Source organism: Oncorhynchus nerka, linkage group LG9a (genome assembly GCF_034236695.1).
Source record: "Oncorhynchus nerka isolate Pitt River linkage group LG9a, Oner_Uvic_2.0, whole genome shotgun sequence".
NCBI classification, from domain to species: Eukaryota; Metazoa; Chordata; class Actinopteri; order Salmoniformes; family Salmonidae; genus Oncorhynchus; species Oncorhynchus nerka.
In genome coordinates, this window is record NC_088404.1 from 43,861,302 (window position 1) to 43,887,486 (window position 26,185).

General features: G+C 43.5%; 1 protein-coding gene across 2 annotated transcripts in view; it reads right to left on the reverse strand.

Moving 5' to 3' along the window:
- LOC115134377 (anoctamin-10-like) overlaps positions 1 to 23,478 on the reverse strand; it is a 35,100-nt gene extending 11,622 nt beyond the window's left edge. For both annotated transcript variants that reach the window (XM_029668273.2, XM_065022632.1), the window contains exons 1-3: positions 23,237 to 23,478; positions 2,133 to 2,338; positions 1,579 to 1,752 (exon numbers count right to left, since the gene is read on the reverse strand). In XM_029668273.2, coding sequence (XP_029524133.1) covers positions 1,579 to 1,752; positions 2,133 to 2,331 — 373 coding nt within the window. In that variant the 5' untranslated portion in view covers positions 2,332 to 2,338; positions 23,237 to 23,478. The remainder of the gene's footprint in view (positions 1 to 1,578; positions 1,753 to 2,132; positions 2,339 to 23,236) is intronic.
- Between the last annotated feature and the right edge of the window lie 2,707 nt (positions 23,479 to 26,185).

A 26,185-nucleotide genomic window follows, 5' to 3' on the forward strand; every position in this document is an offset into this window, starting at 1 on the left:
TGTAAGGTCTACACCTGTTGTATTCTGCGCACGTGACAAACCTTGATTTGAATGCAATTCAATTAACAGGGGTGCTTTGTTAAGTTAATTTGTGGAATTTCTTTCCTCCTTAATGTGTTTGAGCCAATCAGCTGTGTTGTGACAAGGTAGGGGTGGTATACAGAAGGTAAAGGTAAAGGACCAAGTCCATATTATGGCAAGAACAGCTCAAATAAGCAAAGAGAAACGACAGCCCATTACTTTAAGACATGAAGGTCAGTCAATACGGAAAATTAAGAACTTTGAAAGTTTCTTCAAGTGCAGTCGGAAAAACCATCAAGCGCTATGATGAAACTGGCTCTCATGAGGACCGCCACAGGAAAGGAAGACCCAGAGTTACCTCTGCTGTACATTAGAGTTACCAGCCTCAGAAATGTCAGCCTAAATAAATGCTTCACAGATTTCAAGTAACACACACGTCTCAACATCAACAGTTCAGAGGAGACTGTGTGAATCAGGCCTTCATGGTCGAATTGCTGCAAAGAAACCACTATGTACTAAAGGTCACCAATAAGAAGAAGAGACTTGCTTGGGCCAAGAAACACAAGCACTAGACATTAGACCGGTGGAAATCTGTCCTTTGTTCTGATGAGTCCAGATTTGAGATTTTTAGTTCCAACCGCCATGTCTTTGTGAGACGCAGAGTAAGTGAACGGATGATCTCTACATGTGTGGTTTCTACCATGAAGTATGGAAGAGGTGTGATGGTGTGGGGGTGCTTTGCTGGTGACACTGTCTGTGATTTATTTAGGATTCAAGGCACACTTAACCAGCATGGCTACCACAGAATTCTGCAGTGATACACCATATGCTCTGTGCTTAGTGGGACTATAATTTGTTTTTTAAAGGGAAAATGTCCCAACACACCTCCAGACTGTGTAAAGGCTATTTCACAAAGAAGGGGAGTGATGGAGTGCTGCATCAGATGACCTGGTCTCCACAATCACCCCATCTCAACCAAATTGAGATGGTTTGGGATGAGTTGGACTGCAGAGTGAAGGAAAAGCAGCCAACAAGTGCTCCGCATATGTGGGAACTCCTTCAAGATTGTTGGAAAAGCATTCCAGGTGAAGCTGGTTGAGAGCATGCCAAGAGTGTGCAAAGCTGTCATCAAGGCAAAGGGTGGCTACTTTGAAGAATGTGAAAAATAAAATATATTTGTATTTGTTTAACACTTTTTGGTTACTTCACGTGTTATTTCATAGTTGTGATGTCTTCACTATTATTCTACAATGGAGAAAATAGTACAAAATAAAGAAAAACCTTGAATGAGTAGGTGTGTCCAAACTTTTGACTGGTACTTATATATTTTATATATATATATATATATATATATATATATATAGTCCCACTAATATATATATGTGTGTGTAATTTGGGCTATATTACCACACTCGCACAACAGTGAATGTGTGTGTATCTATTCCTACAGAAGGTGTATTGGGTACTGAAGATCTACACAACAAGTTCAATTACTTATTAACTGCTGATACTGTTAATCTCCCTCTACTTTTCCCCCACCATTACCAACATTCTTACCAACATTGCTGAAGTTGTCTCTGTCGTGGTAGGAGAAAGCAACCATGTCTTCATTGTGGTATTTCTTACACAGACCCAGGTCCTCCGTGGCTTTGAGGAATGTGCAGCGAGGAGCAGACACCACGACCACATCCCCACACTCATCCTCTCCAGGGTGGGCCAGCAAAGCTGCTCCTAGTACAGTGAGGAGGAAAGGGTCAACTTCAATACTTCTGCATCTACTGCAGTGATCTTAGAGGGTGTATATGCTTTTGTTTCAGTCCAGTACTTAATGACACAGCTAATAAACTAAGATACCCGTGCACTGATATTCCCCCGCAGTTGTATTGTGCAACACTTTGAGTCAAAAGTCTTTGTCAGGCTTAACCCACATGCATAAAGCATTCACTGGATGAGGGTACACTACTTTTAAACTCTTGATTCAATAAGCTAATCATCAAGCCCAGGGGAATCAATTGAATCAGATGTGTTAATAGCACTCAGCAGGACCAAAACAAGCGACACAGACTGAAGAACAGTCAGACCTCTGCTGATAACCCAACATGGCCTCTCACCTCCGTGTCTCTTTGAAGTTTCAATCAGGGAGATGAGCCACCTCTTAGTGACAGGCTGGACGTTGTCTGACAGCTGGATGAGGACCAGGGGCTCCACCTGCTTAGACACACAGCAGGGACAGCTGACCTGCGTCCATGAGTCCTGGGACAGGACCTTAGTCTGTGTCTGGACAGAGCCTTTATCACCCATCGACATCATCACGTCCCTGTGGAGAGGCAGTGTGAGGAGGACAAGGAGTTTTACTGTATCTGTTATACACTCTGTAATCCACACATTTACAAGGGTCGTTCCACCTCAAAAAGGCACAAGAAAGAGGATTTTGACACCCACCATCTCAGATTGTTCTGAAATGGTTTCTGTAGTTTAGAAACAGATAAGATAAGCATTCCTGCAACATTATTTGGATGAAATATAATTTAATCTGAGAAATTAAACTAATAGATTGCACCTAAATTGGCCATTTTAATTTATAGTATTTATATAATATTCAATAAATATAGTACCCAACATCCAAATTGGACAAAACTTCTTCCTACCAATGAGTATTTAGATAAGTTTGCCAGTGGATATCTGTAATGGTAGACTCAGTAATTCCAGTTTAGTCTATTGTTTTTCTGATATGATCAATTATTCCTACAGATTTAATCATACTTAATTATCCATTGTCTCCTGGCCACAGAACAATTAGCAAAAAATATTTGATATCGCTACTAATGTCACACATTACATTCATCCTAGGTGCTCTACTATCAACTGGCATGCTAAATTAGGCAGCTGTAGATGTGAGGGGGAAACAAAAATATTCATATTATCTATAAAGATTATAAAAAGGCCATTCGGTAGCTAGCCATCTTAAACACAATAGGATTATGATCAGGATGTCTGGTCTCTGTTTCACTGCATCTTAACTAAGCCTGTTGGATGACCTAGCTAGCTAGCTAGGTTGAAACTGCTGGGGGAGAGCTAACTCTCACCATCAGCCTAGTTCATCAATGTAGCTAGCTAATGATTTTAGATAGGAAAAACTATATTTGCTAGTTATATTTTTTTAAAGACTTGCTACTGACTATTGAACACTTTTTATCTAGTTCCCCTGAATGTTTATTGATGGTAACTGAAAAAAGTTGTTTTGGTATACTTTAGCCGATAAAGAATAGGCTTGTACATGTACACATGAGTGTTTCATTAATGAACTACATTGGACTGAATAGGCAAATTTGTTTTCATGTTATTGTAATTCAGGTGAATGGAGTAAGATGACTAGAAAGGAGCACGCTGACAGACCAGGAAGAAAGCTGTTGTTGCACAGCAAAGGTATTACAGTCAATGTTTATGAACTTAATATGGTGTGTGAATTACTCATTTATATCATTGGCACTTACGAAAGGTGTGGATTATTCAGCAACATGAGCAGTAAATGCTAACATGGCTTTGGCGATGAAAGGTGATGTCACGGAGGTGACTGTATCTATTAGAAGCTGACCCCAAACATATGCTCAGAACCTAATTCACCTGGTATTGGTTTCACCAAGACAAATACAGTGCGGCAAAAAAGTATTTAGTCAGCCACCAATTTTGCAAGTTCTCCCACTTAAAAAGATGAGAGAGGCCTGTAATTTTCATCATAGGAACACTTCAACTATAACAGACAAAATGAGAACAAAAAAAATCCAGAAAATCACATTGTAGGATTTTTAATTTATTTATTTGCAAATGATGGTGGAAAATAAGTATTTTTTCATATTTTTAAGTGGGAGAACTTGCACAATTGGTGGCTGACTAAATACTTTTTTTGCCCCACTGTATATGGTGCGTATCTCTTTGGCCCATTTTTCTTCTAGGTTAATTGGCAGACAACACTCATAAGGTGTATTGCCGCCACCTACTGTACAGGATAGTACAAAATCCCCTCAAAACAAAATATGTTGTCGATTAACAAAAACACTAACCAAATTCACACTACTACTGTGTGGGGTGGGGGGGACCTCTTTGTTCAGTACTTCCTGTAACATTTCGCCTGTAAAGTCCTGGAGATCCAGAAATCTATTTGCCGCCTTCACGATGATGTCTAGCTTCTTGGATTTTTAAAAATGAGTTTTTCTAGTGCAATTTACCACTTGCGCCATAAACACAACAAAGTGCACCTTCGCTGTTAGTGTGTCGGGATCCTTCTCCTGCATGACAGACTGTGGGACATCCACTACTATCTCTACTCACTCCTTTAGCTATTTTCACTGGCTCACATAGGAGACCTGCTGGAAAGCTTTGATCCTAGCTACTGCGACCTCCTTCCCCCTGTTTATCACGGGAGTAATTAATTGATGCGTCACTGATCTGGACCTGGGAGTTGCTTGCACCTGTTCTTTATTTAAGACGAACACCAGAAGTAGCACACTGAGAACGCGTGCTGTTGCTAGAGCAGACCAACCCGTTTCCATTTATGGGAATTGGGAGGGTGAACGCATGACCCTTCCCAAAGCTAAGTACCTCTCTATAGTTAATTTCCAACAATTTCACTTGATAGCACTGCCTGCCGACATTCTCTATTGTTTTGTGTGCTACGCACTCGTTGATGCCAGTGCACCTATTGTGAATCAGGCCTTTTGGGATTCTTGGAGGGTGAAACACGTTTACCCTTCCCCTAAGTATGACTTTCATGGCCTCCCGAGTGGCGCAGCGGTCTAAAGGCACTGCATCTCAGTGCAAGAGGTGTCACTACAGTCCTTGGTTCGAATCCAGGCTGTATCACATCCGGACGTGATTGGGAGTCCCATAGGGCGGCACACAATTGGCCCGGTGTAGGCCGTCATTATAAATAATAATTTGTTCTTAACTGACTTGCCTAGTTAAATATAAATGTTAAGTACCCTACCCCTCTCATTCAATCAGCAACAGTATATACTCCCAACCGGAACCTGTTTCCGCTTTGTCGTTATGGGCTATTGTATGTAGATTGAGGGAAAACAATGATTTAATCGATTTTAGAATAAGGCTGTAATGTAAGAAAATGTGGAAAAAGTGACGAGGTCTGAATACTTTCCGAATGCACTGTATGATGTGGCTGTCCATGGTTCTGTTTTTGCTCTGTGTGTGTGCAAGTAGAAAAAACATGTTGACTCACCCTACTTGTAGAGAAACGCAATGTCATTCTCCTTTCTTTCATGTTCACGAAACAGTCTATGGCTGTCATACGGTACATGCTTTTAGTGTTTGTTGTCCTAGGCTACCTGGATAAAAAGCTTGCTCGCTAGCCTTACTTCCTTTCATTGGCAACGATGAGCCAGCTTGTTAACGTTAGCCTACTACAGTCGTGGCCAAAAGTTTTGAGAATGACGCAAATATGAATTTTCACAAAGTCTGCTGCCTCAGTTTGTATGATGGCAATTTGCATATACTCCAGAATGTTATGAAGAGTGATCAGCTGAATTGCAATTAATTGAAAAGTCCCTCTTTGCCATGCAAATGAACTGAATCCCCCCAAAACTTTTCCACTGCATTTCAGCCCTGCCACAAAAGGACCAGCTGACATCATGTCAGTGATTCTCTCGTTAACACAGGTGTGAGTGTTGATGAGGACAAGGCTGGAGATCATTCTGTCATGCTGATTGAGTTCAAATAACAGACTGGAAGCTTCAAAAGGGGGGTGGTGCTTGGAATCATTGTTCTTCCTCTGTCAACCATGGTTACCTGCAAGGAAACACGTGCCGTCATCATTGCTTTGCACAAAAAGGGCTTCACAGGCAAGGATATTGCTGCCAGTAAGATTGCACCTAAATCGACCATTTATCAGATCATCAAGGAGAGCGGTTCAATTGTTGTGAAGAAGGCTTCAGGGCGCCCAAGAAAGTCCAGCAAGCGCCAGGACCGTCTCCTAAAGTTGATTCAGCTGCGGGATTGGGGCACCACCAGTACAGAGCTTGCTCAGGAATGGCAGCAGGCAGGTGTGAGTGCATCTGCATGCACAGTGAGGCAAAGACTTTTTGAGGATGGCCTGGTGTCAAGAAGGGCAGCAAAGAAGCCACTTCTCTCCAGGAAAAACATCAGGGACAGGGACTGATATTCTGCAAAATGTACAGGGATTGGACTGCTGAGGACTGGAGTAAAGTAATTTTCTCTGAATCCCCTTTCTGATTGTTTGGGGCATTTGGAAAGAAGCTTGTCCGGAGAAGACAAGGTGAGCTCTACCATCAGTCCTGTGTCATGCCAACAGTAAAGCATCCTGAGACCATTCATGTGTGGTGTTGCTTCTCAGCCAAGGGAGTGAGCTCACTCACAATGTTGCCTAAGATCACAGCCATGAATAAAGAATGGTACCAACACATCCCCCGAGAGCAACTTCTCCCAACCATCCAGGAACAGTATGGTGACAAACAATGCCTTTTCCAGCATGATGGAGCACCTTGCCATAAGGCAAAAGTGATAACTAAGTGGCTCGTGGGAACAAAACATTGATATTTTGGGTCCATGGCCAGGAAACTCCCCAGACCTTTGAGAACTTGTGGTCAATCCTCAAGAGGCGGGTGGACAAACAAAAACCCACAAACTCCAAGCATTGATAATGCAAGAATGGGCTGCCATCAGTCAGGATGTGGCCCAGAACTTAATTGACAGCATGCCAGGGCGGATTGCAGAAAAAGAAGTGTCAACACTGCAAATATTGACTCTTTGCATCAACTTCATGTAATTGTCAATAAAAGCCTTTGACACTTATGAAATGCTTGTATTTATACTTCAGTATTCCATAGTAACATCTGAAAAAAATATCTAAAGACACTGAAGTGGAAATTCATATTTGTGTCATTCTCAAAAACTTACATATTGAACTTCCATCCTCTCAGGCCAGGGGCACAATGTATAAATGTATGGTTGGCTCAGAATCGCCATTATAATCACTGGCCGGTACGACGAATTAAGTAAAATCACAAGTCCAAATCCCTATCTCCATCAATGGCTAATTTTAGCCACCGGAGTACAACGGCACAAGATGCAATAATTCTGTCACATATGTTTTGATGTGATGATTGTGAAGTCAAATCCAAACTGGCCTCCCTTGACATTTTTTTTGGTACACAAGGACCATTTAAAGTTGAGCTTACTCAGTTTAGCTCAACCCTAATTGGCTATTATTTTATACTTATCAAGGGAGGCCAAATGCTCGCTGGCTTTCCTTGCATAGGGGAAACAATGCCATACTCTTTTTGACCAGACAGTATCAAAAAGATGGGCTACAGAGACAGAGGGATGTCGTTTCGCTCGTGCTGATGCTTTCTCCGGGTGAGATACACTATATACACAAAAGTATGTAGACACCCCTTCAAAATATTGGATTAGGTTATTTCTGCCACATCCGTTGCTGACAGGTAAATAAAATTGATCACCAAGCCATGCAATCTCCATAGACAAAAATACTTTTTTTCATGGTTTGGGCTAGGCCCATTAGTTCCAGTGAAGGGAAATCTTAACACTAGAGTATACAATGACATTCTAGACGATTCTGTGTTCCCAACTTTGTGACAACAGTTTGGGGTAGGCCCTTTGCTGTTTCAGCATGACAATGCCCCCATGCACAAACTGAGGTTCATACAGAAATGGTTTGCCGAGATTGGTGTGCAAGAACTTGACAGGCCTGCACAGAGTCATGACCTCAACCCCATCGAACACCTTTGGGATGAATTGGAACGCCCACTGTGAACCAGGTTTAATCGCCCAACATCAGTGCCCGACTTCCAATAATGCTCTGTGGCTGAATGGAAGCAAGTCCTGCAGCAATGTTCCAACATCTATTGGAAAGCCTTCCCAGAAGAGTGGAGGCTGTTATAGCAACAAAGGGGGAACTAACTCCAAATTAATGCCCATGATTTTGGAATGAGATGTTTGATTAGCAAGTCTCCACATACACTACATAACCTTTCATTTCGACATTACTTTTGGTAAACTTACAAATATGTGCATAACATGGTGTTTTATGTAGGCTACACTTCCAATGGTGTAGCCTCATAGGCCTATGCTTATTATCTTGTCAATGTAGGTCACGGATTGTGTGGAGAAGGATTGCGAGTCCTTTCGGGATCAAGGGCTGCCTTGCCAGAGGGGCAAAGCCCCGTCTGAGACAGGTTATAATAATGTAACGTAAAATTAGCTAACAGGTCTAGCCACTAGCCTCTGGCTAAGGTGAACTAGTGGTAGCCTAAGTTAGCTTAATAACTTAAACAAATAGCCTATAACGGAGACAATGCCCCTGTTTTGGGATAACCTATACATCCTTCATTCCTCCCATCCTTGAAGACGGATAGTTTATTTCACTTTTGTATATTATCTACTTCACTTGCTTTGGCAATGTTAACACGTTTCCCATGCCACTATAGCCCCTTGAATTGAAATTGAATAATGAAAGGAGATATTATGCTAGGCTACCAACCAAGTTATCATAATTTATCTAATAGGCTGATATTTAGATCAATGATTATTTCGAGAAAGGGAGAATGCATCCATGAATATATTCAAACAGTGCCTCAGATTAGCTGGTTGGTGCATGCAAGAGTCGTCCTTGCGTAAAACCCGTGCTTCGTTGTTCATTCCCTGGAAGTCGTTGGATAGCCCTATCCTTTACATCCACTGTAATGTACGACTAGCCTACAGGTTGGGGCATTTGTAGAGGACTGCTAATTCTTATGTAGGTGACATTACACTACTATAGCTGAGACAACGTATTTTCATAGTAAAACAGGTTGGGCCCCATACAAGATATTTCTCACACACACACTCACTTAAATCATCCAGAACACTGTCACAACAGGATACTCCTAGCCACAGGTGCTAGCCGGCAGTTCGGCCACAACTCCCCTGAAGATAGGGACGCACACACATTACACACGGACTCTTGAGGACAGGACAGGGACGCATACGCTCTTACACACTGACCCCAGAAGACAGGGACGACGCACATACAGTACACACATAGCTGCCGAGGACACCCAGATAAGACACCCACAGATTGGCAGAAAGCCTAGACTTAGAGACAAACTAGCACACACACATAATCTCCCTCCCAGCCGAACATTGTGTGACTGAAGATAGCGCACACACCAGATCTCCTTTTCAGCTGACCATGGTGTGACGACCAAGAACAGGCATGGCAGGATTCTACGATGACGGACAGACAACTGAGCCAATGCCGGATGACTACACCCCAGCCTGATCCAATCCGAAGATCCGATCTCCTAGAAATCAACCTACTTTCTGTTCTGTATATGAAGCTTGTACTCACTGTTAGCAGGGTTCCTTCTGCTAGTCTCTGATGAGCTAGCAGAGGGGCCCGTATATACGCTGTACCAGATATCTTTACTCTGAATAAACCTGTCGCTTGTCATATAATTGACCACCTTGTCCGAGTCGATCCTTGACCGACTCGCCCTATCTACATATCCCATTATCAACAGAAATGGTAGCAGAGGATGGTTTAATAACGATCCATCGAAGTGAGTTGATTTGGGTGTGAGAGGGCGAGAGGGTGAAAGGACGATTCACGGAGGACAGAGGTGAAGGAATTCGGGGGAGGACAACAATTCTGCTCAACTCGGGAAACTGATCTCACGGTGCACCACAAACAAGGTAAGCAAAACCTGTTAAATCAAACTTTGCATATTGTCGTATAGTCTGCCTAAATTTTGATCAGTATTACCGAGTGAGTATGAATTCTTGACTAAATTTATATACACGAATGACAAGTTAACGATAGTGAAGTAAAGATATGTGGTATTAAATCTATCCATTAAACCCGGTAGCGGCCGGTCTGTCTATAATACAGTAGGGGATGGATTTAATTTGTATTTCTATTGTGTACATCTATCCATTAAACCCGGTAGTGGCCGGTCTGTCTATAATACAGTAGGGGATGGATTTAATTTGTATTTCTATTGTGTACATCTATCCATTAAACCCGGTAGCGGCCGGTCTGTCTATAATACAGTAGGGGATGGATTTAATTTGTTTTATTCCACGGAAGAGCTGTGTGCCCCGTGTGTCCTGTTGTAAATTAAATCATTTTATTCCACGGAAGAGCTGTGTGCCCCGTGTGTCCTGTTGACGCGTTGTGTACGGTCAAGGAGGTAAATTAAATCATTTTATTCCACGGAGGAGCTGTGTGTCCCGTGTGTAAACATTAATAGGTAACCAGTTTTGTATTACTGCCGCGTGCCCTGTTTTGGGTTTTGGATACGTTTGACCTGCGATCGTTCCTGAGGCCTATTTAGACGAAATTCCAAGTTGTTTTTTTGTTGTTTTTCTCTGCCAGTGATGCCTATCCACCATTGCGCTCTAACTTTGTATACGAGGGTGAAACACTAGAGTTAAGACTACTGTTTGCGCCAAGAATACATCCTGGATGTAAGGTCCAGGACGGGCTAAGTATACAAGGATTTTTTAAATGATTTTTTATATATTTTTTAACGAATGGACTAATTTAACGTGTATCTTACAACCGATTCGCGATGGCTGAGAGTTCGGTCAAACTCAAATTTACTGAATATTTGGACAAAAAAAATCAGGGACAGGTCAGGAAGTAAAGATCAATATAACAAAATAAGGAAGGTTTGGGAGCGTATAAAACTAAAATGGATACAGGCAGGTTATTTTAGTGGAGATCTCCCTTCCGAGGGAGATCTGTCTATTATGCAGAAAGGATTAAAAGACGCAGTGGCAGAAGCGAAGGCGGGGGAGGTAGACAGGAATAGGGAACATTTTTTCAAAAACGACGGTACAAAAGACAGAGAAAGGACTGAGGACGAATTTAAAATAGGGACGTGGGCCATCGAAGAAACTAAACGGGTGCAACTGCAGAAGAAAGAAAATCTCGATGTGATGGGAGTGGTAACTCCAGTCACTGCTCCAACTCAGACTCTAACCCCACCTGACTCAACAGAGAAAAACCACCAGCCGCGCCCCTCAGCACACTACGCATCCATCTACCCAGCACTACCAAAGGAAATTCCACCTCCCTACTCCGCGGGCCTGGAGGCTGGCCAGTGGCCACATAATGGGGGCTCGCACAACCCACACAACCCATTTAACCCTTTCCTGCCAGATGCCACTTTCCAGGCACCACTGCTGGCTATTAAAGGGCGCAATATAAAGGGAACCATGAGCCTGGGAATCAAGGGAGGGCAGATACTGTGTGAACCCATACATATGGAGGAGCGGCACCCCACTGGCCACATGTCTGCACCTAATTCCCTCACGAGTGAAATGGGAGGCCTGATTTCATCCACACCACACCCAAATTTGTATATGAGATGTTCCCAAAGCATACCTCCTAGCTCTTATAGTCAACACGCTAGCCAGGGCTCGGTTTTCTCACATGGGAGTATGCCAGTGGAGAACGAAGACAACAAGAGTGTGGCCTCCTCTGCCCGTTCCATGGGGATGGAAGAAATGAGAGAGGAATTGGAGAAATCATTGAAACTCGCAAAAACCCTACTCAAACAAACCGAGGAAGCAGGGGGAGCTTATCGCATAGATGGCATACTATCAGGGCATGTCCAGGACCTCGTTGAACCAATCAGACGGTCTGTACGTATACAGGAACGAGAACTAAGGGGAGAACAGGAAGAGGCCTATTTGTTCCCACTCCGCCCAGCTGTGGATCGTCGATACGTTGAATACCAGCCATGGAAAATGACCGACCTTACCACCCTCATGGAACAAATGCCCAGCCTACACGGGGGAGCATCAGCATGGCTCCTCAAACTACAATCTCTCACCTCCGGTCTGAAACTCTGTAAAGGAGACATGGAGGCACTATTGGCTCGGGCCACCGATCACGGGCAAATGAAAGCCCTCATAAAGGCAGCTGACCTCAAAGATGCGCCAAACGCCACTCCGCTGGACCAGATAAGGACTGGCTTATGGAATGAGCTCAGAAGAGCATATCCCACGGAAAGGAACCATGCCACCCTTACCTCTTTTACCATGGAACCTGGTGAACAACCCGCTGCCTACCTGGACAGGGCTAAGACCACATGGAGGTCGGTGCATGAAGAGCCATTCGATCACACCGACACCACTCTAGCGATGTGGAAAGAAATGGTGGTGAATGGATGTCCTACTGAAGTGAAAGCACAGTTGAGGGGCACAGTGGGCCTCATCTCCCTCCCTCTGACCCAGTTCAACACACACATCCATCATCACGTTGCTCAACATCACAAGGATAAAGGGGGAGCTGAATCCCAGGTGCAAAAGCTCCAGCTTGAGCTCTTGAAGTTGCAACTGAAGGACGCGCAGAGGGGAGACAAACCAAAGCAACAGATGGGGTCCGAGGCATCTACAGACATTGCTGATATAGTCACTAAAACAGTCACCCAGATGATGCAGCAACAAACTGTCCAGCAGACTTCCGCTCCTGGCCCTGCGCACTTAACACCAATGCCAATGGCTCCACAGTGGGGGCCGCAGATTGCATTCCAGCCACAATGGATTCCAGGACTGCCTAGAAGGAGAGTTTGCTACAACTGTAGGACACCCGGTCACTACTCCAGGGACTGCCCATATCCACTGTCTCAACCTCAGCACCCAACCAGGGGAGGAAGGCCCTTCCACGGTCCACCAAGGGAGAGGTGGCTACAGGCCATCCCCTCAGAACAACCTGCATACAATCACCCAGCGCCATTTGCCTCCTACTCACAGAGCCTTCCACCCCTCACATCCTGTTTAAGTTCAACCAACTGACAGCCCAAATCTACACTCTGCACCCATATAAGACTCCCCAAGCTGAGATCCATTGCACACTCAATGCAACAGAAACTGATGACTGCCTCTACACTGAAGACTGGGACGAAGACATGATGCACCTGACCCCACCTATCAGGTGTTGTACCATTGGGTGTGGCCCAGAGGGGGTGGCAGCACCGGTCATCCTACGATCAAGGAACTTCCATGCACCCCTGGCCTGGACAGCTGAAGCATTAACAGCCATAACACTCCTGAAAACAGATCTATCAGCGGCAGCAGCTCTGACTGCACCTGACTACAAGAACAAGTTCCATTTGGATGTTCCTGAAAAGGAAGGATTCACCTCATCCGTCCTATTCCAGAAACAAGAGGGGGAGAGAAGGGTCTTGATGTACTACTATTCCAAACTTGACCACATTGAGATAGGACAGACAACATGCTCCAGATACGTTACTGCAGTAGCAAAAGCTATTGAAAAAAAAACAGCTCACCTCGTGATGTTACCCCTGAATCAGCCATCATCCCTCAACCAGCACCTGCTCAATTAGCGGAAATCATCGGATTGACACAGGCCCTCATCAGAGGAAAAGGAAAGACTGTGAATATCTATACAGACTCAGCCTATGCCCATGGAGCAGTCCACACTGATGGACCCAGAACTTTTACGAGAAGCACATAGCCACACACACGAAGGCAAACTAAAGACCCTTCAAAAGGTCTCGCATCTGGTGGCACCCTCACATAAAAATATGACTGACTTATTTTATGACGATGATTTATTTTGTGACGAATGCTACATTTGTGGTGACCACAACCCAAAGATGCATGTTTTCAGGACATTAGCAGAGATTACACAGACATGGGGGCGGATAATGTGGTTAATGGGAAACGATACCTAGTAGTGATGGTGGATGGGTTTTCCAAATGGGTAGAGGCAATTCCAACGGTGGGAGAGGATGCGAAATCAGTCATTAAATTTGGGCCTGTTTATAGGCCACAATCCCAAGGTCTCATGGAAACGTGCAGGTCAAAAGCTAAGATTCAAAATAGCTAAAATATGTGCTGGGTCGAAGTTGCTCTCCTTATGAGATAATGACTGGAAGAGTCATGCCAGGTCCACCAAGAGAGGGAGGTCATATGCCCCCTCTTGATGTACACCAGATAGGTATGACTGACTATGTAAGAAAATTGACGGAACTGTCTGCAGCTCTCTCCAAACAGATACACAGAGTCCATGAGGGGGAGCTGACGGGAGATCCAGAGCAGCCAAGGGTAAAGGTCGGCGATTGGGTAAGGATCAAGGTCCACAAAAGAAAGTGGGCGGATCCCAGGTGGACTGGACCGTACGAAGTGAAGGAGGTTACTTCACACTCAGTCCAGGTCAAAGGTAAATCGGGCGCACCTTGGCACCACTTGACTCATTGTACACCAGCACCGACTCCTTCCAGAACTTTGACTGAAGTCAGGGTCGATTTGAGCGACCTAAATTTGATTCCAACCACAGAACCCTTAGTTGGTAAGGATGTGGGAGCAACTCCCCAGCTCACCAACTAACCGGTCTTCCAGAGATAGGGGCTATCCCTGGAAGAGATTGGGAATATCGGGCCCCGTGTTTGTTATTTTTATAATGGTCACAGGAGTTTCCATGGGGATTCTCCTGTGGGTATTATAGCATCATACACCTACACTACAAGTAGATATAGGGCCCTCTAATGGGTCATCCAACCTGACCACATCCATGACACATATAGAACTGACCAATCATTTGCACACGAAACGCTCCACCACCCTTAAAACTGATTGCAGGGCCAACGACGTGCGCAGTACGACTGTTTGTGTGCCCTTCAATGCAACTAGTATCATTGACATCCCTTGGGGGACCTTAGGGGGCTCTAGGAACGGGGTAGGAACCGGTGCACTCTGGTCTGCCGGACATCACTGGTATATGACATTAGGAAAGGTTGGCGATTGGTCTTGGAAGAATTTAGTGGGGGAGACAATTAATGGGTGGAAAGACTGGACGACAAACAAGAGGGCATTGGAATGGCGGAAGCGACTGACTTTAACTAAGACAAAAACGGGACTGAAACTTACCGTTAGACCAGGGGACCAGCCTTTAATGTGTTATGATTTCATACTGGCCCCATGGAATTCCGGGACCAGATATTGGCTGTGGCGAATTTGTTTGACTAAGAATCCTAAACCGACTTCGGTTACAGTAAGGAATGACATGAACGCACCCGTAAAAGGGTCACCTATATTCCCACTGTTTGGCCCGGTGGAGACAATATCCAGGCTTAAAAGCCCGGATGATGTAATATTGACAGCCACAGGGGTCTCAGGTTTTTCCAATAATTGGCTACTGTTGACAGAGGAAGCTGCAAATACCACCAGACAGAGTTGTGTGGTGTGCATGGGAGCTCGTCCATTGCTTCGAATTGTCCCAGCAGTGGTGACTCGAGCATGTCTAATCCCACTTATGACAACTGATAACCCCAGAGATAATTGTACTGCCTGGGATGGTGTCTATCCAGTCACTAAATTCACCGATAGGAAACCAGTGTTTTCCAACCAGGTAGCAAGGGCAAATTTTACTTGTGTCAATATGACGGGAGGAAGAACTAAAGTGGGATGGGTTCCTGCAGATTGGTGTCTGGATACAGTTAATATTAAGGGTAGCTTTACGCCAAAATCCAGAGCAGATGTGTGGTGGTGGTGTGGTAGTACTGTCCTGTTTGATAAGTTACCTTCCAACAGTACTGGACGCTGTGCACTTGTTACTCTCTTGTTGCCTGTTTCTATCTACCCTATAGGAGCCGAGGACCTCGTGCTGCGGATCCAGGGAGTAAACCCCGGATATTGGGGACGTGCCAGGCGAGCCACCACCCCATCTAGTGGAGACCCCACCTACATAGACGCTATTGGAGTCCCCAGGGGAGTGCCTGATGAGTATAAGTTAGTAGATCAGGTAGCTGCAGGATTTGAATCATCCCTCTGTTGGTAGTGTACAGTAAACAAAAATGTTGATCGTATTAATTACATACATTACAACATCCAAAGGCTAGGCAATTGGACTCAGCAGGGTTTTGAAGCTGTACATGGTCAACTGGCTGCAACCAGCCTGATGGCTTTCCAAAATCGTATTGCCATTGATATGTTACTCTCTGAGAAGGGCGGAGTTTGCTCTATGTTTGGTGACCAGTGTTGTACTTTCATCCCCAATAACACAGCCTCGGATGGTAGCTTGTCGGTCGCTTTGGAGGGTCTGCGGACGCTTAATGGTAAAATGAAATCTCATTCTGGGATAGATTCCTCAATGTGGGACTCCTGGATGAGTGCGTTTGGTAAATATAAAACCCTAGTTTCCTCCATTTTGGTCTCCATTTCGGTGTTTGCTGCCATTTTAGTTCTCTGTGGATGCTGTTGCATTCCATGTATCCGGTCCCTTACTACTAGAGTTATCTCTAAAGCTATTGACCCTGCTTCCCCTTCCCAGATGTATCCTCTGCTTGCTAATGACCTGCCAGAGTTTGAGGATGAGGTGGAGAATACCCATTAGAGCGTGTCACATCTCTTTGGAGATGTGAAGAGAGGGTATCACAACTTTTTCCGGCTGGAAAAAGTTGGCTTATGTAGAATATCATTTTTACTTTCATTTTGAGCTGTTGTTCTCCGCTCTGTTACATGAGGGTTGTAAGTTCCTGGCTGGTAGCCAACTTAGTACATAGTGGGATTGAGTGGAGAACATGGTGGTAATACATATACATCCATTTCTTTTTAATGTTGTGCCTTTTTCATAGCCCCCTTTGGGAAAAGTTTTCTTTTGTATCAGAATCTAGTTAGGTTGTGTCACGTCTCTAGGGAGATGTGAAGAGAGGGATTTGTAGAGGACTGCTAATTCTTATGTAGGTGACATTACACTACTATAGCTGAGACAACGTATTTTCATAGTAAAACAGGTTGGGCCCCATACAGGATATTTCTCACACACACACTCACTTAAATCATCCAGAACACTGTCACAACAGGATACTCCTAGCCACAGGTGCTAGCCGGCAGTTCGGCCACAACTCCCTGAAGATAGGGACGCACACACATTACACACGGACTCTTGAGGACAGGACAGGGACGCATACGCTCTTACACACTGACCCCAGAAGACAGGGACGACGCACATACAGTACACACATAGCTGCCGAGGACACCCAGATAAGACACCCACAGATTGGCAGAAAGCCTAGACTTAGAGACAAACTAGCACACACACATAATCTCCCTCCCAGCCGAACATTGTGTGACTGAAGATAGCGCACACACCAGATCTCCTTTTCAGCTGACCATGGTGTGACGACCAAGAACAGGCATGGCAGGATTCTACGATGACGGACAGACAACTGAGCCAATGCCGGATGACTACACCCCAGCCTGATCCAATCCGAAGATCCGATCTCCTAGAAATCAACCTACTTTCTGTTCTGTATATGAAGCTTGTACTCACTGTTAGCAGGGTTCCTTCTGCTAGTCTCTGATGAGCTAGCAGAGGGGCCCGTATATACGCTGTACCAGATATCTTTACTCTGAATAAACCTGTCGCTTGTCATATAATTGACCACCTTGTCCGAGTCGATCCTTGACCGACTCGCCCTATCTATATATCCCATTATCAACACACTCAATTTGTAATGAGTGAAAAATAGCGGCGTTGTAGCGAATTTGGAGAGCAGTTTGACGTGGGACATACACACGCATAGCCCCCGATCTCCAGGATGCCAAGATAATTTGTTTTATTGGGTGTGCTAACGTTACCTACTCGCCTATAGTCGTTAGAAGAATAGTTGCCATAAGGGGGAAATACTACTGCCAATAAAGCACCATGGATAAGGTCGTTAATAGTTTCCATTATGCACAGATTTTTGCAAGGTGTTCGCTTCGGCTACGGAGCAAAACTTTATAGAGAATTCGGAGGGCAGACTGACAGGGACTCAACCCCAAATTCAGTTAAAAGTGCAAATAAAGTTTTTGTTTGTTTGTGCTCACAATGCACCATGGCCTTTGGAGTGTATACCTATAATCTGAAATTGACAGTTATTAGATTGATGCGCATTAAAAAAAAATATATATATATATATATAATGATGCGCGTGAATGCGCAGTGACACATGTTTGAACGAGTGTATTAGTTCACTAGATTGATAGCCGTTTGTTTTGCCCGTTTTTTTTAACCGCCCACACACCTGCATACACACACAACCTGCCGTCTCTACCTATGTATGTAACCACGGTTCCCCATTCTGAAAATAATCTGTGGCACAACCTTTTCCAGGTCCTAATACTTATAATAATATGGTTATTATATGCTAAAATAGCTAGGATTTCCTTCTTACTAAAGTCAATTCTAAAGTATACAGTAGTTTCAGGGAGAGTCAGGAAGACACTTATCCAAATCTCTACATTAATCTTGCTACATAACTGAGACTTTTTTCTCATAATGTCGAATTTATTCTTGAAGTATTGTCACTTTATTCTCAAAATGTCGTTGCTTTATTCACAATTTAATTGGTACTTTATCCTCGAAATATTGCCACTTTTTGAAGTACTATTATGCAAAAAATAATAATCCAGGTATCACCACCTATCGCTTGGCCCTAAAATTCTTCTGTAGCATAGACATTTAAAATTGCAAAACAAAAGTAAATACTATATTGTAGAAAATAGATTTGGAAAATGATTTGTAACCATAATTTAGCAGATATAGTTTCACTTGACAGAATCAAAGTTGGTTATAAATATACAGTGCCTATAGAATGTCTACACCCCCCTTGGATTTCATCACATTTTATTGTGTTACAAAGTGGGATTCAAATGGATTTAATTGTCTTTTTCCGTCAATGATTTATACAAAATACTGTCAGTGTTGGTACACATGCATGTTTTGGAATATTTTTATTGTATATTTTTGTTATTTTCTCTCTGTCATTTAGTTAATTATTGTGGAGTAACTATAATGTTGTTTTGGCCATCCTCGGTTTTCTCCCATCACAGCCACTGAACTCTGTAGCTGTTTTAAATCACCAATGGCTTGGTGACATCGCTCAGAAGTTTCCTTCCTGTCCTGCAGATCAGTTCAGAAGGATGACTGCACCTTTGATATGTGTGAGTGCTCTAATACATCAGCCACAGTATCATTTTTTTTAACTTGACCATGCTTGAAGATGCATTCAATGTATGATTTATTATTTTTACCTATATACCAATCACTGCTCAGGCTTTCAAAAATCTCCTGGGTCTTTATTTGAATCTGTGCTTGAAATTCAACACTCGACTGAGGGACTTTAAAGATGTTGTATGCATGGGGGACAGAGGAAGGGGTAGTCCTTCAAAAAACATGTCAACCTCTATTTCAGAGTCCAAATAACAAATTATGTGATTTGTTAAGCTACATTTTACTTCTGAAATCATTTAGGTTTACCTAAACAAAGGAGGTGAATACTTATGCAAAGTCCAGACTTTCTATGGCACTGTAAGTCTATTCACACAGTCATTGTTTGAATGTTGATATCACAAACAGTTTGTTTTAAATTGTTTTAGGCAGTGGTGGCCCGCCCATTAGTTGCCCCACTGGTGTTTGTATTTTTGTGAAGGGTTTAAACACTGTTTCCCATGCATGTTCAATGAACCATAAACAATTAATGAACATGCACCTAAGAAACTAACAGTTTAGACGGTAGGCAATTAAGGTCACAGTTATGAAAACTTAGGACACTAAAAAGGCCTTTCTACTGACTCTGGAAAAGCACCAAAAGAAAGATGCTCAGGGTCCCTGCTCATCTGTGTGAACGTGCCTTAGGCATGCTGCAAGGAGGCATGAGGACCGCAATGTGGCCAGGGCAATAAATTGCTATGTCTGTACATTGAGACGCCTAAGACAGCACTACAGGGAGACAGGACGGACAGCTGATCGTCCATGCAGTGGCAGACCACGTGTAACAACACCTGCACAGGATCGATACATCCGAACATCACACCTGTGGGACAGGTACAGGATGGCAACAACAACTGCCCGAGTTACACTAGGAACGCACAATCCCTCCATCAGTGCTCAGACTGTCCACAATAGGCTGAGAGAGGCTGGACTGAGGGCTTGTATGCCTGTTGTAAGGCAGGTCCTCACTAGACATCAATGGCAACAACGTCAACTTTGGGCACAAACCCATTGTTGCTGGACCAGACAGGACTTGCAAAAAGTGCTCTTCACTGACGAGTCGCGGTTTTGTCTCACCAGGGGTGATGGTCGGATTCGCGTTTATTGTCAAAGGAATGAACGTTACATTGAGGCCTGTACTCTGGAGCGGGAACGATTTGGAGGTGGAGGGTCCATCATGGTCTGGGACGGTGTGTCACAGCATCATTGGACTGAGCTTGTTGTCATTGCAGGCAATTTCAACGATGTGCTTTACAGGGAAGACATCCTCCTCCCACATGTGGTACCCTTCCTGCAGGTTCATCCTGACATGACCCCGCAGCATGACAATGCCCCTCCCCCCCCTTTGTTCAGGGACACATCTTTCCATTTCTGTTAGTCACATGTCTGTGGAACTTGTTCAGTTTATGTCTCAGTTTTTGAATCTTATGTTCATTCAAATATTTACATGTTAAATTTGCTGAAAAACACAATTGTCAGTGAGATGACATTTCCTTATTTCAGAACGAAAGTTAACTGGCTAGGCCCTAGCCAGGTACAGGATGGCAACTGCTCAGGGCATCATGCTTTGTGACATTGTTTGATCATGTATTTTCAGTTATTGCATAAGCATGCTTGTTGCGTTCTCCCTAGTGCACTTATTCATTCATGAGCTGCCTGCTCGTTGTGAACGGTATAATCTAATCTGTTCAAAACAGTGGCAGCATGTGCAGGAGTGGTCATGTTTTTTTTGTGTTTTTTTTTACATGTTAGTGAAATAGGTGTATTTATGCTCTTGTTGAAATGCACAGATCGCTTTATATATCTCCTCTCCGAGAAACTACTGGTAGTTCGAAAACTTGGCATCATATTTCTGTCATGCTGCTTTGTTGACAACTCCAACCACCACCATGACCCTCCCCCTCACTGCCTGGGTAATCAGCAGCTGCAGCCACTGGTTTTACGAGGAGGTTACTTTTTTCCGCCTGTTTCCGCCTGCCTTTCCTTCACCAGTTGGCTGCCATCTGACAATGGCCCATAGAAACAACATCAAAACTATATCAACTAATTTCCTACAAAGGCATATAATAACAGATGTAGCCTAAAGACAAGATTACATTGACAGTAGTCTGATGGGTGACAATATTATCAATTGCCTTGTAGCCTCTGCCGAGTCCCCAACAACTGGAAAGAGTTTACACTTTTGGATGTTAAGGCGACACTCCATCTTAACTCCTCCTCTACATTTACTGGATTGGTTAAACAGTGCACAAAAGAACCGTTTGTTGTTGTCAAGACCAGTATGTAGAGGATCTAGTTTCAGCCATTTCCTTTAAGCCTGCTACGCTAGGTTAATTGCCTAGTGAAAGAAGAGACTGCAGCGCAGCGTGGGTAATTGACAAAGAAGGGAGCGAGTTTACCAAAAATAAACTTTTAGAAATCATCCTTCATGCAGGTAGGCGTTTTTATGTCATAACATATCGGAAAGAGCGTGTTCAACGGTTTCTAAAACACATACATTTGCCAAACAACTTCAAATTAAGGCTTGGGGCCTCCCGGGTGGCGCAGTGTCTCGGGCTCTGCTGTGCCACCAGAGACTCTGGGTTCGAGCCCAGGCTCTGTCACAGCCGGCTGTGACCGGGAGGTCCATGGGGCGACACACAATTGGCCTAGCGTAGTCCAAGCCCTCGCTTGGCAGGTAGGGATATCCTTGTCTCATCTCAAGCGACTCCTGTGGCGGGCCGGGGTGCAGTGCACGCTAACCAGGTCGCCAGGTGCACGGTGTTTCCTTCGACACATTGGTGCGGCTGGCTTCCGGGTTGGATGCGCGCTGTGTTAAGAAGCAGTGCGGCTTGGTTGGGTTGTGTTTCGGAGGACGCATGGCCCTCGACCTTCGTCTCTCCCGAGCCCGTACGGGAGTTGTAGCGATGAGACAAGATAGTAACTACTAACAATTGGATACCACGAAAAGGGGGTAAAACAAAACAAAAATTAAGGCATGGCCTCTATTTTAAAATATCACTTTTTTGGTAGAATATTACAGCCGCTACTCAATGCGTTCTACATTTGAGCACTTGCGGCAGCATAGCCATAGGCTACTAAGCACAGACTACTAACATAATACAACTTAAAGTATGATATTCTGTTCTTTTGAAATAAAATGTACATATTTTTGAAGCGTTTATAAAGACCTGTCTTTATCAAAATAATGTTGACTTTCTTTGTGAAGGTGTATAACACTTGAATTGTGGTGTGTTTTGTTTTTACGTAGTGAGTATACCAAACATCAGGAACACTTTCCTAATATTACGTTGCACTACCATACCCACCCCTACTTTTGCTTTCAGAACAGCCTCAATTCGTACAAGACATGGACTCCTGTGTTGACTCCAATGCTTCCCACAGTTGTGTCAAGTTGGCTGGATGTCCTTTGGGTGGTGGATCCTTCTTGATACACACAGGAAACTGTTGAGTGTGAAAAACCAAGCGGGGTTGCAAGTCTTGACACAAACCGGTGCACCTGGCACCTACTACCATACACCGGTCAAAGGCACTTCAATCTTTTGTCTTTCCCATTCACCCTCTGAATGGCACACATACTCCATTGTGAAGATGCATAATCCATGTCTCAATTGTCTGAAGGCTTAAAAAATCCTTCTTTAACCTGTCTCCTCCCCTTCATCTACACTGATTTGAAGTGGATTTAACAAGTGATATCAATAAGGGATCATAGACTGACCAGGTGAATCCAGGTGAAAGCTGTCATGGAAAGAGCAGGTTCTTAATGTTTTGTATCCTCAGTGTACAATATAAAACCAACTTTACCTCAGTGCCTACCTGCTCTAAAAATTTGGGTAAACAATACTTTCTTGTGGATATTTTGTCTCAAGTTTCAACCAGCTGAAGGACAAATTGCACAGACAACCGGTAGAGTAAGTTTAAATGTAAACATTTTTTTCAACATCCTGGCTTGTAAGAAACATTTACACAATTTTTCAGGCATTAGTTTCAGGCTGAATATACCAATTTTGTATGACAGCCTGATTAATCAGACTAGCAGTATTTGAACAGACCAGCAACTTCCTCTTAGCTCTGCCTCTGTATACAGAGATACAACATGTAACATCAAGGCCAAGAAAAATGAACGAGAAGGGAGTGGGTAAGGAAAGAACGAGTGAATGAGGGGCTGTACAGTACCTGATAATGTGCTGAGGTTTAGGTCAATAGGCGTATGCGGATGTCTGGCCCACACCCCCTCCGATGTGACGTTTCAACACAAACTAATATACACACAATGTGGTCCTGAAATCAAGGTGGGGGCCTGTTCAGGGGTCCTGAACAGAGCCACAAACACACACACACTACGGATATGTCCTTGCAGATGGGTGAGTCGGAGTTGCAGGACAGGAATGCAGTGAAACTTCTACCTCCCTTCAGGGTGTGGAGCTCCCTGACTGGCACCTCCCAGCTCTGCCTCGGTCTGTCTGCAGCTCTGGGTCCTACTGTCCGACAGAGTAGAGGACTCTATTCCCACAGGAATCTCACAGTAGTCCTGCAGATTATTTGGAAACACAATAACAAACCAATGTAGATATTTATACATGCAACTTAGAAGTTTTATATCACAAAATGTTGATTTTAAAATATTTTGATCCTCAGAGCAATCTTATTTGATTTAGAAAAGGATATTCAAATGATCAGTAAGCTATACAAAACCTTGCGGAGCCTATCCAACTGACAATCTCTTAGGAAACAAATATAAGCTATTGGAACCAAGACTCAAAAAGAACTGATGGCACAAGATGGAGGGAATGTTGGAACATAACTAATGAAATGACAGTCAACGAAAATATCCGCTTAATGCAGTTTAAACCAATGTATAGAAAGAGACACAATTCACTAATTCTACAGCACAAAGGCAGAGTCATGTCTTAAGTGTAAAACTAACAATGACTCAATCCTTGCCTTCTGGGAATGTTATGAAGTCCAAAAGTTTTATGTGCGACGTTAGAAAGTTTTCTGTCAGAATTATTACAATGTAAATGCACTTTTAATCCGTCTGTCTGCATGTTTCAAGACATGGCATATGAGGGTGCAGTGAGATACCTGATGGGTTGGACCATACTTTTCTCGTCAATCATCTTGGAACATTTTCCAATTAAGAACATTCAAAACAAAAGTGAACAAAATATTAGACAACAATAGAACAATGTAACAGACGAGCGTAAAAAAATTAAATTATTATTATATATACAAACATGCAATAAATAAGTCATAATAAAGAGTAAAATAATAATGAGACATTGGATCATATGGTCACCTGCTGTAAGCTACATATTATACATTAGGTGTGAAATATTATATAAGGATTAAATCAATGTGATGTGGGGGGACATTCTCCATATAGTCAATAAAAGGTTGCCAAGTTCTGTAAAATGTCTAACTTGTTCCTCAAGCAGTAAGTGATTTTCTCCAGTGGGATACAACTATTAACTTCCGATAACCACATTGCAACTGGCAGGGAGGAATCCGATTTCCATTTCAAGGCAATACATTTCTTGGAAATCGCTAGCAATATTTCTGTTAGCTTTATAGTATGGCTTTGCCTAAGATTGGTGTTAGTAAAGTTACCCAGTAGACAGACCTCCGGGTCTAAAGGGAATGCAACCCCGTGAATTGAGGATATGGTATCGCATACCCCCTGCCAGAAACGGTGTAGTTTTAAACACTGCCAAGTGGAATGGAGGAATGTTCCTTCATCTGTGCCACATCTAAAACATAGGGAGGAGATATCAGTGTTGGACTTGTGCAGTCTAGATGGGGTGATATAGAGCTGATGGAGGAAATTAAACTGGATCAGTCTGTATCTGGAGTTCAATGTGGATGTAACACCATCCCTGCATAGGCCACTTCATAGACCCTCATCAAGATCAATACCCAGATCTTTTTCCCATCTAAGTCGGGGTTTCTCTAGCTCAGGCAGTGTTAGTCCTGAAGTTAGAGCATCGTAAACATGGGAAATGGTCTTGAAAAGTGGTTGGTCTGCGTTGCAGAGTTGTTCAATAGGTGACATCTTAGGTAGGTTCCATTGTCCCTTGAGTCACCCTAATAAAGTTTCATAGCTGTAGGTAGCTAAAGAAGTCCCTCTTAGGCAAGTGGTAGTTCTGTTTCAGCTGATCAAAAGACATAAGAACTCCCTCCTCATAACAATGTTCCAGAAGAGTGATCCCCTTATCAGACCATGGTCTAAAGTAGAGGTTGACCGATTATGATTTTTCAACACCGATTATTGGAGGACCCCAAAAAAAGCCGATACCGATTAAATCGGACAATTTTATTTAAAAAATCAATACAAATCAATAATGACAATTACAACAATACTGAATGAACACTTATTATAATACATCAATAAAATCAATTTAGCCTCAAATAAATAATGAAACATGTTCAATTTGGGGGCGGCAGGGTAGCCAAGTGGTTAGAGCGTTGTACTAGTGACCGGAAGGTTGCAAGTTCAAACCCCTGAGCTGACAAGGTACAAATCTGTCATTCTGCCCCTGAACAGGCAGTTAACCCACTGTTCCTAGGCCGTCATTGAAAATAATAATTTGTTCTTAACTGACTAATCGGTTCGGGATTTGAACCAGTGACCTGCAGTTACATTTACATTTAAGTCATTTAGCAGACGCTCTTATCCAGAGCGACTTACAAATTGGTGCGTTCACCTTAAGACATCCAGTGGAACAGCCACTTTACAATAGTGCATCTAAATCTTTTAAGGGGGGGGGGGGGGGGGTGAGAAGGATTACTTTATCCTATCCTAGGTATTCCTGAAAGAGGTGGGGTTTCAGGTGTCTCCGGAAGGTGGTGATTGACTCCGCTGTCCTGGCGTCGTGAGGGAGTTTGTTCCACCATTGGGGGGCCAGAGCAGCGAACAGTTTTGACTGGGTTACTGGCCCAACACTCTTAACCGCTAGGATACCTGCTGCCTCAACACATTGGTAGGTTGCACTATTTAGATACTTCAAATATCTGCTATGCAGAGTTGGCAGCGGGACAGCTCTTTCATTGTTCAGCAGGATACTTCTGTAAGGAGTGGGCTGTACTCTGTGGGGAGCTCAAACTTCAATATAGATATAGAGAAGG